We start from the raw sequence: 15,004 nt of genomic DNA, 5'->3' as shown, positions 1-15,004 counted from the left end.
TATATTTCTTGAGGTTCTCATTAAGAAGTAATATTAATAGCTCTTAAACTACTACATAAACTTCTTTATATTCATAGTTTATTTTCTATAACCTTACCAATTAATACAATAAGCTTAAAAAATTGATAGTGTCAGGAATAGATTTTATTTTTATTTATTTTTATTGGAGGCTAATTATTTTACAATATTATATTGGTTGGTTTTGCCATACATTGACATGAATCCGCCCCGGGTGTACATGAGTTCGCCCTCCCACCTCCCTCCTCCCCTTATCCTCCCTCTGAGTCATCCCTGCACACCAGCCCCAAGCATCCGTAACATGCATCGACCATGAACTGGCGATTCATTTCACATAAGACAACATACATGCTTCAATGCCATGCTCCCAATTCAGCCCACCCTCACCCTCTCCCACAGACTCCCAAAGACTGTTCTATACATCTGTGTCTCTTTTGCTGTCTCGTATACAGGGTTATGATTTGCATCTTTCTAAATTCCATATATATGCGTTAGTATACTGTATTGGTGTTTTTCTTTCTGGCTTACTTCACTCTGTATAATAAGCTCTAGTTTCATCCACCTCATTAGAACTGATTCAAATGTATTCCTTTTAATGGCTGAGTAGATGTCCTTTTCATTATAGGGGACTGGAATGAAAAAGCAGGAAGTCAAGAAACACCTGGAGTAACAGGCAAATTTGGCCTTGGAGCTCGGAATGAAGCAGGGCAAAGGCTAATAGAGTTTTGCCAAGAGAACGCACTGGTCATAGCAAACACCGTCTTCCAACAACACAAGAGAAGACTCTACACATGGACATCACCAGATGGACAACACCGAAATCAGACTGATTATATTCTTTGCAGCCAAAGATGGAGAAGCTGTATACAGTTAGCAAAAACAAGACCAGGGGCTGACTGTGGCTCAGATCATGAACTCCTTATTGCCAAATTCAGACTTAAATTGAAGAAAGTAGGGAAACCACTAGACCATTCAGATATGACCTAAATCAAATCCCTTATGATTATACAGTGGAAGTGAGAAATAGATTTAAGGGACTAGATCTGACTGATAGATAGAGTGCCTGATGAACTCTGGACGGAGGTTCATGACATTGTACAGGAGACAGGGACCAAGACCATCCCCATGGAAAAGAAATGCAAACAAGCAGAATGGCTGTCTGAGGAGGCCTTACAAATAGCTGTGAAAAGAAGAGAAGCAAAAAGCAAAGGAGAAAAGGAGAGATATAAGCATCTGAATGCAGAGTTCCAAAGAATAGCAAGGAGAGATAAGAAAGCCTTCCTCAGCGATCAATGCAAAGAAATAGAGGAAAACAACAGAGGAGAGATATAAGCATCTGAATGCAGAGTTCCAAAGAATAGCAAGGAGAGATAAGAAAGCCTTCCTCAGCGATCAATGCAAAGAAATAGAGGAAAAACAAGAGATCTCTTCAAGAAAATTAAGATATCAAGGGAACATTTCATGCAAAGATGGGCTCGATAAAGGACAGAAATGGTAGGGACCTAACAGAAGCAGGAGATATTAAGAAGAGGTGGCAAGAATACACAGAAGAACTGTACAAAAAAAAGCTTCATGACCAAGATAATCACAATGGTGTGATCACTCACCTGGAGCCAGACATCTTGGAATGTGAAGTCAAGTGGGCCTTAGAGAGCATCACGACGAACAAAGCTAGTGGAAGTGATGGAATTCCAGTTGAGCTATTTCAAATCTGGAAAGATGACGCTATGAAAGTGCTGCACTCAATATGCTAGCAAATTGGGAAAACTCAGCAGTGGCCACAGGACTGGAAAAGGTCAGTCTTCATTCCAATCCCAAAGAAAGGCAATGCCAAAGAATGCTCAAACTACCGCACAATTGCACTCATCTCACACGCTAGCAAAGTCATGCTCAAAATTCTCCAAGCCAGGCTTCAGCAGTATGTGAACTGTGAACCTCCACATGTTCAAGCAGGTTTTAGAAAAGGCAGAGGCACCAGAGATCAAATTGCCAACATCCGCTGGATCATGGAGAAAGCAAGAGAGTTCCAGAAAAACATCTATTTCTGCTTCATTGACTATGCCAAAGCCTTTGACTGTGTGGATCACAATAAACTGTGGAACATTCTGAAAGAGATGGGAATCCCAGACCACCTCACCTGCCTCTTAAGAAACCTGTATGCAGGTCAGGAAGCAACAGTTAGAACTGGATATGGAACAACAAACTGGTTCCAAATAGGAAAAGGAGTACGTCAAGGCTGTATATTGTCACCCTGCTTATTTAACTTCTATGCAGAGTACATCATGAGGAATGCTGGGCTGGAAGAAGCACAAGCTGGAATCAAGACTGCTGGGAGAAATATCAATAACCTCAGATATGCAGATGACACTACCCTTAGGGCAGAAAGTGAAGAGGAACTCAAAAGCCTCTTGAGGAAAGTGAAAGAGGAGAGTGAAAAGTTTGGCTTGAAGCTCAACATTCAGAAAATGAAGATCATGGCATCTGGTCCCATCACTTCATGGGAAATAGATGGGGAAACAGTGGGAACAGTGTCAGACTTTATTTTTTTGGGCTCCAAAATTACTGCAGATGCTGATTGCAGCCATGAAATTAAAAGATGCTTACTCCTTGGAAGGAAAGTTATGACCAACCTAGAGAGCATATTATTAGAGACATTACTTTGCCACAAAGGTCAGTCTAGTCAAAGTTATGGTTTTTCCCGTGGTCATGTATGGATGTGAGAGTTGGACTGTGAAGAAAGCTGGTCACCAAAGAATTGATGCTTTTGAACTGTGGTGTTGGAGAAGACTCTTGAGAGTCCCTTGTACTGCAAGGAGATCCAACCAGTCTGTTCTAAAGGAGATCAATCCAGGGTGTTCTTTGGAAGGACTGATGCTAAAGCTGAAACTCCAATACTTTGGCCACCTCATGCGTCGAGTTGACTCACTGGAAAAGAGTCTGATGCTAGGAAGGATTGGGGGTGGGAGGAGACGGGGATGACAGAGAATGAGATGGCTGGATGGCATCACCGACTCGATGGACATGAGTTTGAGTGAACTCCGGGAGTTGGTGATGGACAGGGAGGCCTGGCGTGCTGTGATTCATGGGGTTGTAAAGAGTTGGACACCACTGAGCGACTGAACTGAACTGAACTGAATACTCCATTGTGTATATGTACCAAAGCTTTCTTATCCATTCGTCTGTAGATAGACATCTAGGTTGCTTCTATGTCCTGGCTATTATAAACAGTGCTGCAATTAACATTGGAGTACATGTGTCTCTTTCAATTCTGGTTTCCTCGGTGTGTATACCCAGGAGTGCGATTGCTGGATCATATGGCAGTTCTATTTCCAGTTTTTTGAGGAATCTCCACACTGTTCTCCATAGTGGCTGTACTAGTTTGCATTCCCACCAACAGTGTAAGAGGATTCCCTTTTCTCCACACCCTCTCCAGCATTTATTGCATGTAGACTTTTGGATAGCAGCCATTCTGACTGGTGTGAAATGGTATCTCACTGTGGTTTTGATTTGCATTTCTCTGATTATGAGGGATGTTGAGCATTTTTTCATGTGTTTGTTAGCAATCTTTATGTCTTCTTTGGAGAAATTTCTGTTTAGTTTTTTGGCCCATTTTTTGATTGGGTCATTTATTTTTCTGGAATTGAGCTGCAGGAGCTGCTTGTATATTTTGGAGATTAATCCTTTATCAGTTGCTTCATTTGCTATTATCTTCTCCCATTCTGAAGGCTGTCTTTTCACCTTGCTTATAGTTTCCTTTGCTGTGCAGAAGCTTTTGATTTTAATTAAGTCCCATTTATTTATTTTTGCTTTTATTTCCAATATTCTGAGAGGTGGGTCTTGGAGGATCCTGCTGTGATTTATGTTGGAGAGTGTTTTGCCTACGTTCTCCTCTAGGAGTTTTATAGAATCTGGTCTGACATTTAGCTCTCTAATCCATTTTGAGTTTATTTTGGTGTATGGTGTTAGGAAGTGTTCTAGTTTCATTCTTTTACAAGTGGTTCCCAGCACCACTTGTTAAAGAGACTGTCTTTTCTCCATTTTATATTCTTGCCTCCTTTGTCAAAGATAAGGTGTCCATAGGTGCGTGGATTTATCTCTGGGCTTTCTATTTTGTTCCATTGGTCTATATTTCTGTCTTTATGCCAGTACCATACTGTCTTGATGACTGTGGCTTTGCAGTAGAGCCTGAAGTCCGGCAGGTTAATTCCCCCAGTTCCATATGAAGTCATTTGAAGGGTGAGCTTGAAGGGACTTCCCTAACTTAACCAATGCATGCAGTAGTTGCTGAATATTTTTTTTCCTTACAATACTTTACTTTTACAATACGTTTTTTCCTTAGCTTTTATTTATCTGTTTACTCTAGCCCACTTCTAACTTCTACTGATGCTCTTTTTAAGAACTTTGCATTTGCTTGACACAGTTTACCAAAAATTTCATATTCTTTATTCTAAGCTTTTAAAAAAGATCCTTACTTTTTAACAGATATATAATATAGATATGACATAATTTATCTTTCTCAATGATGGAAACAACTTTTTATGTTTAAAATATTATAGACATTTACATCCTTTGTGATATCTACCCTGCTACATGGCATGTGAGATCTTAGTTTCCCAACCAGGGATCAGACCCGTGCCCTGTGCAGTGGAAGCATGGAGTCCTAACAAATGGATTGCCAAGGAATTCCCTCTACTTTTGTTTATTTGAAATACTTTATAGGTTAGATTTCTAGAGTGAGATTGCTACATCAGTCAACATTTAGAATTTTGATATATCGTATAAAATTGACTCCATAAATTTGTGTCAACAGTGTATAAACATATACACACTTCTTTGAAAAATTTGTCAACTCTTTATAGTATCAATTTAACCCCAACTCATAGGTAACTGTGTCTCATTTTATTTTTCAAATTTGCATGTCTTTGACTGTATTTTGTTTGAAGCTTACTGATAGGCTTCCTGATAAGCACTGCTGCTGCTGCTGCTAAGTCACTTCAGTCGTGTCTGATTCTGTGCGATCCCATAGACCGCAGCCCACCAGGCTCCTCCGTCCCTGGGATTCTCCAGGCAAGAATACTGGAGTGGGTTACCATTTCCTTCTCCAATGCATGAAAGTGAAAAGTGAAAATGAACTCACTCAGTCGTGTCCTACTCCTAGCAACTCCATGGACTGCAGCCTCCCAGACTCCCCTGTCCATGGGATTTTTCAGGCAAGAGTACTGGAGTGGGTTGCCATTTCCTTCTCTGCCTGATAAGCACTGCCAGTTGATATTAGAAACAGTAGGTCACATTTAATTTCAGTCCTGTGTATGTGGACAGTATATATGCTTACCTGCAGGTTTAAGAAGTTTTCCTTGGATGTAAATTTCTACAGCTTTGCTTACCATAATGCCTGATTCATAAGCACCAGGTCCACTTTCTAAAAAAAAAAAAAGGAAACAAACTGCTCTAGATACATCAAATAATATTATATTTCTTTTAATATATATAGGAAAACAGTATTTTGCATAAATATTCTAGCATAAATATGTTATCAAGGAGTGGGTGGTCTCATCTTCCCTTTTCTTCCTTTTTACACCAGGCTAACTGGAGTATCCATGAATTGACTTTGCATTAATTGACTTTGGAATGGGACTTATTTAGCTTCGCTGCATCACTCTCACAAGTTAAAGGATGGACACCAAATCTCTGGTTTATGATACCTGCTAAAATAGAGGAGGCTGCTGAAGTGAATCAGAAAGATTGATCTTAGATTCATGGCACTGCTGTAAAAGATACATGTCCCTGGAAAAAACTGAAATTCCCTGAACTTCAGTTTCCCCATTTGTAAAAATGATGGTAATAGTAAAGCAATCATCAATCAATTAAAAATAAATAAATATTTTTAAATGATGATAATAAGCCCAACCTCTAGAAAGGCTGAAGGATTAAAATAGAACATTTTAGGGAAAGAACCCAACAGAATATTTTAAAAATATAGACTAGTAATAATTTATACAAATATTATTCAACTAATACTGATTCAAGTGGAGTAAACTGATTAATTACATTTTTAAAAATTCACTAAACGTTCTTTAGTGTATTTGCAATTTGTGAAATTAGGGATTATCTGCATGTGTTTCACTGTACCGTGCATGCCTGTAGATATGCTGTATTCACATTACTGGTTGGCTGATTTCCTGTAGATGCATTTCACTTCTTCAACTAAATGGATACTTCAATTTTTCCAGTGTCATGCATATGGTATATAATTAATAATGATTGTTCCAAGCAACTATCATAAAATATATTGTTTGGGAGGAAAGCAGGTAGTAGCAATAATTTATTTCAAAAAGGGGAATTGAGATGAATGAATTGTAAAGTAGTACTTACTGTTAAAGTAGGGAGCAGTGAAAACATAGTTATCGTTATCTAAACTTCTTTTATAGAAGCTGTCCTCATATGTTTCTGGGTTTTCTTGCCAATTTTCTCCAGCCCTAAGGAGGAAGTGGCTCATCATTTTTATTTTTTAATCTATTTGATAACTTACTTTTCCATTTGTGGACATCACTGAACTTTACAGATATGTCTGCATCTCTGGTACATGTAAGGAAGTTAGTGGTAATTGATGGTGTAAATGACATTCATTACTAAGCAATAGATCAGCACAGAGTTAAATTAAGGAGCAGAAAAAGCTGACTCCAAGTTTTACTCTGACATTTACTAGCCAGGTAATTATGGACAAGTCAGTTAGTAAGTCAATTAATATTAAAAAGCCTACAGAGCCCACTTTATGGACTCTTCTGAAGATAAACACAGATAAAATCCATACATGAGTGAAAATAATGAAGTGCTATGCAAATATTGCCAATAGTCATATTCATAATAACATTATGTTCATTTAACCAGGTTAGTTATGTCAACAAAGAGAAAAATCTCTTTTAAAACTTCTTAAATTTTGTGATATAGGTGACAAGGAGAAATACAACTGAAGAATCATAGCATGTTTTTCAAGAATGGAGTTTTTTTAATAATTAAGTACTTTAAATAAACTCTTTAATAGTGATCAGTTTCTCTGAAGAATAGCTTCCTAATACAGTAATGCACAGAACCTTGGAGTAGTCCTCTGTAATGTACTAACTTTTACAGATGTTATTTGAACTTACTCTTTTGGATAAACTCTGGTAATCCCACCATCAGTCACAACAAATCGTGCTTTCACTCCCTTGCTGAAACAGAAGACAGAAGAAGGAAAGTTTCATTTAACTGAGTCTTTGTACGATATTTAGATGTTGGTGGTACAAAGAGAAATAAAGTGGGTTCCTAAGACAAAGCTGAAACTCCAATACTTTGGTCACCTGATGTGAAGACAGAACTCATTTGAAAAGACCCTGATGCTGGGAAAGATTGAGGGCAGGAGAAGGGGACGACAGATAAGATGGTTGGATGGCATCACCAACTCAATGGACATGGGTTTGGGTGGACTCCAGGAGTTGGTGATAGACACAGAGGCCTAGTGTGCTGCGGTTCATGGGGTTGTAAAGAGTCGGACACAACTGAGCGACTGAACTGAACAAGACAAAGCAAGCCAAGGTAAATATATCCATAGATGCACACTACAGTTTAACAGTTAAAATACCTAAGAAAGTTAAAGAGAGGATCTTCGAGGAAGACATTTCATAAGAGACAATGATATAGTTGCATTTTGAAGACAAAATGGGACTTAACAGAGATGATAGGAAGACACCACATGTAAAGCAATGAGTACATGTGAGGGGAAGCTAGTGGAGAGTGGTAGCGTTTGATCGTGCACAAAAGCGTAAGGCATGAGCTCAGAAACAATAGGAAGTGAAATTCCAAGTATAAGCTTCTGAAGAATGGTCAGCTCATGTATGATCCTGAAATCCAAGCTGGAGAGCCTGCTTCACCTTTATCCTGAAATTAGGACTTTTATTTTTATTTTTTTATGTTTTTTGTTTTTTAATTTATTTCTTTTAATTGGAGGCTAATTACTTTACATTATTGTATTGGTTTTGCCATACATTGACATGAATCTGCCCCAGGTGTACATACGTTCCCCATCTTGAACCCCCCTCCCACCTCCCTCCCCATCCCATCCCTCTGGTTCATCCCAGTACACCAGCCCCGAGCATCCTGTATCATGCATTGAACTTGGACTGGCGATTCGGCTCTGTTTTAAAAGTGAGACTCTGGCAAGTCTGCGTGGAGAATAGATGGGGAAGGGCTGTGGGCAGAGAAATCAGAAGCACTAAAGGCAGAAAAATCACCTGCTGTGATTTCTTAGAAATGGAAAAACATTAGAACCTTGAGAATGAAGACGTAGAGGAAAACTTTTTTAGAAAAAAATATTTATCGTTTGGTGGTTGATTAGAAATGGAGTGGAGAAGAGACTGGAACAGAACTATCGTCAGATTTCTCAATTTCTTGTCTGGGTGTTCTGCTGCTGCTGCTAAGTTGCTTCAGTCGTGTCCGACTCCGTGCAACCCCATAGACGGCAACCCATCAGGGATCCCGCGTCCCTGGGATTCTCCAGGCAAGAGTACTGGAGTGTGCTGCCATTTCCTTCTCCAATGCATGAAAGTGAAAAGTGAAAGTAAAGTTGCTCAGTCGTGTCTGACTCAGCGACCCCATGGACTGCAGCCTACCAGGCTCTTCCTTCTATGGGATTTTCCAGGCAAGAGTACTGGCGTGGGTTGCCATTGCCTTCTCTGTGACTGGGTGTAGGGCAGTACTATTAGAAAGCTAACTGAACATGCACTAGAGATCCTATTTTACCTCAAACACTGAGACACATGCAAGCATATCAATTTAATTTGGTTATTCACAGTGCCCTGTGTAAATGTGTAAAGCTGAGTAATGGCTGATGTTAGTCCTGACACACACCCAATACTAAAAATTCAACAATTGCAAAATGGTATTCTTGAGAAACTGTTATTAAAGATAATAAACTTTAAATTTATGAGGCCAATTTCTCCCAAATTTCCAAGAGTTGCTAAACTGAAATACAGAATATATATCTTTTTATTAATAAGAACAAATACTTACATGTTTTTCTGCTTACTCCAGTAATTTTGGACAAGTTCATTTGTAAAGCCTGCATCCAGCAAGACTCTATTAATCAACTCTGTGTTGCCTAACACAGAAAAAGGAGAGGCTTAATTATATCTACATAGTTTAATTAGGATAATAATGAAACAAATGTATTTTTAAATTTCCAAAGCAATTATTTCTATGAATTTAAAAATGTACCCTTATTAATTATCTGCATTTTTATGTGTGTTCCTCTTCCTCCCAGTTTTCAGGATATGGACATAATTAGAAGTAGAAAAGCCAATTCTAAATGAGGCAAGTTATTTTCTAAATGTTATAAAAAATTGGGATTTCAAAGCATCATAATTTTATAGACAAATTTATATAGAATTATAAAACTGTATAATATAGTTTGTTTTCTGGCCAAGGAACAGAACACATTGAAATCTACTGGTATTGATGAAAGAGCATATGCCTCAGGTTGTCATTTCTGACATTAACTGAAGAGCATATTAGCCCAGTTCAAACAAAGGTAGTAGAGGGAAGAGATAATGAGGCCCAAGGGTCGATTCATACACATTCTTAACAAAACATGTTGTCTTCCCTTTTCTTGGGTCCTCTGTTCTAAACCCATAAATAAAGCTCCAAACTAACCTGTAAGTACTCTCTGAAACTTCACACCTATGATAAGATTTCATTTTATTCACATAAGGAATATATGGTCTTACTTAATATTGTATTACTATAAGAGCTGGGGGATGGATAGGCTAGAAAACATTTTAGTTCCTTTTAATTATTTTAACTTAATATATCTTACACTAAAGATTAAAGGATCAACTTAATCCACGTTAGACTTCAATTCACTCTAGGAAGTTTTCTATTACATTATTTTAAAAATAATTACTATAAAAAATAACCCATTTGGAAAGTGAATATTTTAATTCTTGAACCCTTTTAATTATTAAATACTTTTGGGTAAGACAAAAGAGACCATTATTTTAATCTATTATATATATATAAATCAATGCTGCAAGTAATTTCATAATTTCTTTTATATTTTCATTATGTTCTAAGCCTAAAAATGGTTCTTCCTCTATATTTCCTATGCTCTCTGAATTTTCTGCTGATATTATCTTTTAATAACTAGGGTATTTTTAGGAAAAAAAGAATAGTTAAGATTTTGAAATGTTTTAAGAGCCAAGAATCCATAAATCTCTATGAGGTTTCATAGTAAAAGGATGTAAATTTATCTAAAGACAAATAAAATGGTTAAAAACTAAGTAGTAAAATTTATCTATTCCAACTTGATTTACTTCATAAAATGGAGAATTACAGATCCATACTTTTTAAGATTAAAGTTAACTGTGATAAAAACAGAATATCAAGAATAAAGTTATTAGGTGTTATATCTTTTATTTAGTTTTGTATATATACTATCCATATTAAAACTCATTATATGAATTGGAGGATATAAATAACTTGATAAAATTGTGTTGTGTTTTCTTCTACATACCAAGAACAATGCAATGAAAAAAACCTTCAAAAGATCATTCCAAATTAAATTCCTCAAATTTGAGAGGAGTAAAGGTAAGCCTATCTTATTTACAGCTAACCACTTGTAAGTATTTAATACCTGGCTTTGAAAATTAAAGTTTATTTAATAATAGCATGAAATGTCTTTAATATATGCAAAAAATTGAGTAAAATTATTTCATTTTACCATTAAAAATTCAAAAAGTTAATAAATAAACCAGCATAGCAACAAACTGAACTGAACCAAGATTTGACCATTTATAATATAAACACAGTGAAACAATGATTGCATATAAATGCATACTTACATGATGGGTTGTTTGGAGTTTTTCTATCAATAAACTCATTAAAATTTAAAAGAAATTCGGTGTTATTATCTGATATTTTAAGGTCATTGCAGTAATCTCTGAAAAACATATTTTAGGATATTAGGTGTTAAAATCAGAACTTTAAAAAAATGTTCATAGCAATCATAGGTAGTGGAAACAATTTTTTTATTTTTAGTTTTATTTTTTTAGTTAGTGCATGATTTGTAAGCTGTTGAATTGATATCTCCATCTCCTCATCTCTATAATAGAACAATATTTTTTGATTCAGTGCTAAGGATTATAGACAATATATATTAAACTTTTGACTTGTGGACCAAAAGGTGCTCAATAAAAATTAGCTTCTGTTATTCCTGTGGGTTTGGTGGTTAAGTCACTAAGCCACGTCTGACTCTTGTGATGCATGGGACTGTAGCCCTCCAGGCTCCTCTGTCCATGGGATTCTCCAGTCAAGAATACTGGAGTGGGTTGCCACTTCCTTCTCCAGGGGATCTTCCCAACCCAAGAATCGAATCCAGGTCTCCTGCACTGCAGGCAGATTCTTTACTGATTGAGCTATTATTGAATGTTGTTTGTTAGTAATTTACATTTAGAAATTAATATCAAGAAATTAAAAAGCATTTATTTATTAAAGATCTCAATAAACCCATCACATGATAGCACTTGAATGAGAAATTACTGAATTTTCAGAAAATAATCAAGTAAAAACAGGTGTCATTGATGTGCTTATTTGCAAATTTCTGTAACTCCTGACTTAATAGAAGACAAATGTTACTCTGCATTCAATTGACTTCAAGATTGTTCTGGCACATGAAAAACATCAGTCCTCATACAAATAATCAGTTGGAATTGAGAGAATTATTTTACTTGTCTTCTCAGATAACTGTCACTATGCTTTAAAATAACACTAAAACTTGATTATTTGTAATTTCTTGCTTTGTAATGTGTGATACAGAATCTGAAACAATACCAATAAATTTCTCTACCCTGTTATATTAAAATTCAATGCACCATCTTACATTTTGAGTGACTCTTTCACCTACCCATGATTTTCTAACATCATAAATTGGTTATTTGGAAAATGTGAATAATGTAGATCTTTCAAACAATGACACATTATACTATACTGAAAATTCACATTCATAAATTATTTCACTGATCTTATTAGATAAGTCTATAATTACTGCAAAGTAGTCCTGTTTATATTAATAAATATAACTTTCCTAAAATTCTAACTTCTGTTTTAAAGTTCAGATTTTGTCATTGGGAACAATTACTTTCAGTTGTATTCTTGAAAGTAAAAGGCTCACTTAATGGATTTTTGAGAAAATGCCTGCCATCCCAAGTCTGAATAACCATACTTCATCTGTCATTCCTTCTTTCTAATAAAACATTTCATGAAAAAAATCAAGATGCTCCTATTTTAACTCTCAATTCAAACAATCACACAAGTGCTTTTCTTTCTTTTTTTTGGAGACAGCCAAGTTACTCGAGTATACAGTAAATTTCCATTTTCTTTATTCAGAGTATGAAAAGATACATGCTCGAGGATATTTTAAAGTGACACTGGCTTTTTCCCCAATGCGGTGTCTTGCATTGAACATTCAGTGACTACCAGTACACTTTAGTACTACTGCCTTGATTGCCACTGCAGTAACAGCTCACCATTGCCTTTGTACTGTCACAGCACTGCAAATATCAATATGATGAAAGACAAATGCCATTTAACATAGGAAAATAGCTTTGTCCTTGAGAATTCTTGGAAAGAGTGTTTGGAAACCGTTGTTTCCAACCATTGTTTGGGCTTCATATTTGAAAACTGCTGTCCTAAGTGCTTTGAAAATTCAGAATAAATGTAAGGTCCCATAAACATAAGAAGATGCAATCATAATATCTAGGTTAATACAACTAACAGGCTAAACAATCAAATATTCAAGACAAAAATGTAATTAAAAAGTAAACATTTTCAGATGCAAGCCCATGCTGTAAAACACAAAGCCTCAGGGAGCAGAGAGCAACAGAATGTCATAACTCCTTGGTTCACTGAAAATTTTAGTTTGGAGGCAAGGTTTAAAAAGTTTTCATAATTAATACTCAGTTTTTGACAGAGCTAAAATCGACTTCTTCCCACAAGGTTATGCTTTTTGGGAAATAACACTAGCCTGCAAGTCAAAAGGCCAATATATTGAAGTAGCATCTCACAGAATTAGAAGCTGATGGCAAGATTTTAGAAGGATTAAGTAAAATGTTGTAGAAAGACTAAATAAAATAATTATTAATAAAAATCAATTCCATGTTATTTAAAAGGCATTTCTAAAATTATCTTTGCTCATTTAATTCTAAAAATAACTTTATCAGGAGATAATTTAATATTTTAATGGTGAGGAAACTGAGATGTAAAGATGTAAAAAGATTTATCCAAAGGCACCTAACTAACTGGCAAATGGTCAAGCCCGGAGGTGAAGACAGTCTTCAGATCCCAAATTTGTGTTTTAACACAATATACAATGTGCTAAACTTTTACTTCATGAGCTTTTATACCCACAAAGCTTCAAACCAAAAGCAGGTTCGACCTCTATCAACAGAAGGCTGTTGTGAGCAATTAATTTAGACAATGTCATAATGTTTTGCTTTTGTTTTTATCCTTACTGGCTGGGTTATACCCAATTTTGAACTAGTCTCAAGGTATTATTGACTTGTTGATGTATTCTAATGGCAAAGCAGTGAAAGTGTTGGAGCTGTCATTAAGGAGAGAAGCTGAATTAGGATAGGAGCAGAAGTAAAAAACATTAAAGAACAGAAATGTGAGAAAACAAAATGTTGACTGTGTCAGAAGAAAGAGTTGTCCAGTAATAATAATGATCCTGGACAACAGAAAGTCACCCACCAGGCAGTAAGCAATAAGCAGCAATAGCCTGACTTAATATCTGAGGTGTGAATGTGTGGCTAAACAGACAGCATCAACATCAGTTGCCTGTTAGCCTACTGATTGTTTAGCACAGGGCTGGGAGCCTGACAATTGAAGATAATCACCACTTCTTGTTCCAGAGGAACCACCCCAGGCAAGTCTGTGACAGGCAACATACTGTGGTTACCACAATTGCTGACTTCCCCTTAGGATGCGTTGGAAAACTTGCTGGTAAACTTTCTATGATGCTCTGTTTTTAAGAGACCTGGTTTACACACTTTGGATCACTATTTTTCTGAGGATTTTTTTTTTTTTTCTTCTTCTAAAAAAGATTAAGTAGCAAGATGGAGAAACCTCTGGATAGGTTTTGACCAATTTCCATTTCCTGAAAATACCTTCAGGATCTAAAAGCTGTATAATCTCATTTACTCACTTTGTGTTTCTGACCAAATGTAACTTAAATTACTTTGCAACTAAAAGATCTTTGGTATTAGAAATTTGCCAAATTATTTCTACAATACTGTTTGTTCTCATTCTATTTCATTTACATAGGTCATACATCACAAATTAGTCTTTAACTACTGGGGATCACATACTTTTATTTCTTTCTCATTCCAACATATCTTTGAAGTGCTTTCTTATTTCTGATTATTCCAGAAAGATTGAAAAATTAATTTCATGTTTCATCCCTCTGATGGTAATTCTCATAAAGGGAGAAATCATGCTGCATGCATCTGTATTCTCAATGCTTCCCTTTCCAGTAGTCTTAAGACTGAAGGAAACGTTAAAACTGAGTACTAATCAGGATCAAATAGTATAATTATTTAGGAATTAACAGAAATGGTCTGTCTCTAAAATTTGCAAGCTTTTGCCTTTAAATTATTTTGAAAATAACTGCTTTTTAACATTCTTTGTTAAATAGCACTCCCTCCTCCTCCTACCTCTACTAGAACCATAAATAATAACTAACATTTATTTAGAGCTCATCTCTCACCAAGAACTATAATAAGTATTCTACATGTGGTATTATCTCATTTAAAGCTTATAAAAACTCTATAATATAGAGTCTAATATAGGTATAATTGTTAGCATTATTTTGCTAGTAAAGAAACTAAGATACAGGAAATCTGAGTAACAGCCATGGCAATGAGGATCTGGGAAACAGACTCTGATCATGTTGCTCTAATTT

At 36.0% G+C, this 15,004-nt stretch overlaps 1 protein-coding gene across 15 annotated transcripts in view; it reads right to left on the bottom strand.

The window, feature by feature from the left end:
• The window catches only part of CACNA2D1 (calcium voltage-gated channel auxiliary subunit alpha2delta 1), a 545,949-nt gene that overhangs the window by 27,213 nt on the left and 503,732 nt on the right, over positions 1–15,004 (bottom strand). For all 15 annotated transcript variants that reach the window (XM_055420634.2, XM_055420636.2, XM_055420637.2 and 12 more), the window contains 5 exons: positions 10,890–10,987; positions 9,064–9,151; positions 7,164–7,226; positions 6,391–6,494; positions 5,351–5,437 (listed from right to left, as the gene is read on the bottom strand). In XM_055420634.2, the coding sequence (XP_055276609.2) occupies positions 5,351–5,437; positions 6,391–6,494; positions 7,164–7,226; positions 9,064–9,151; positions 10,890–10,987 (440 nt within the window). The remainder of the gene's footprint in view (positions 1–5,350; positions 5,438–6,390; positions 6,495–7,163; positions 7,227–9,063; positions 9,152–10,889; positions 10,988–15,004) is intronic.

This window comes from Moschus berezovskii, chromosome 3 (assembly GCF_049115385.1).
Source record: "Moschus berezovskii isolate FMDL1 chromosome 3, NW_MosBer_1.0, whole genome shotgun sequence".
Taxonomy (NCBI): Eukaryota; Metazoa; Chordata; class Mammalia; order Artiodactyla; family Moschidae; genus Moschus; species Moschus berezovskii.
This window is presented reverse-complemented; position numbering and strand designations above follow the sequence as displayed.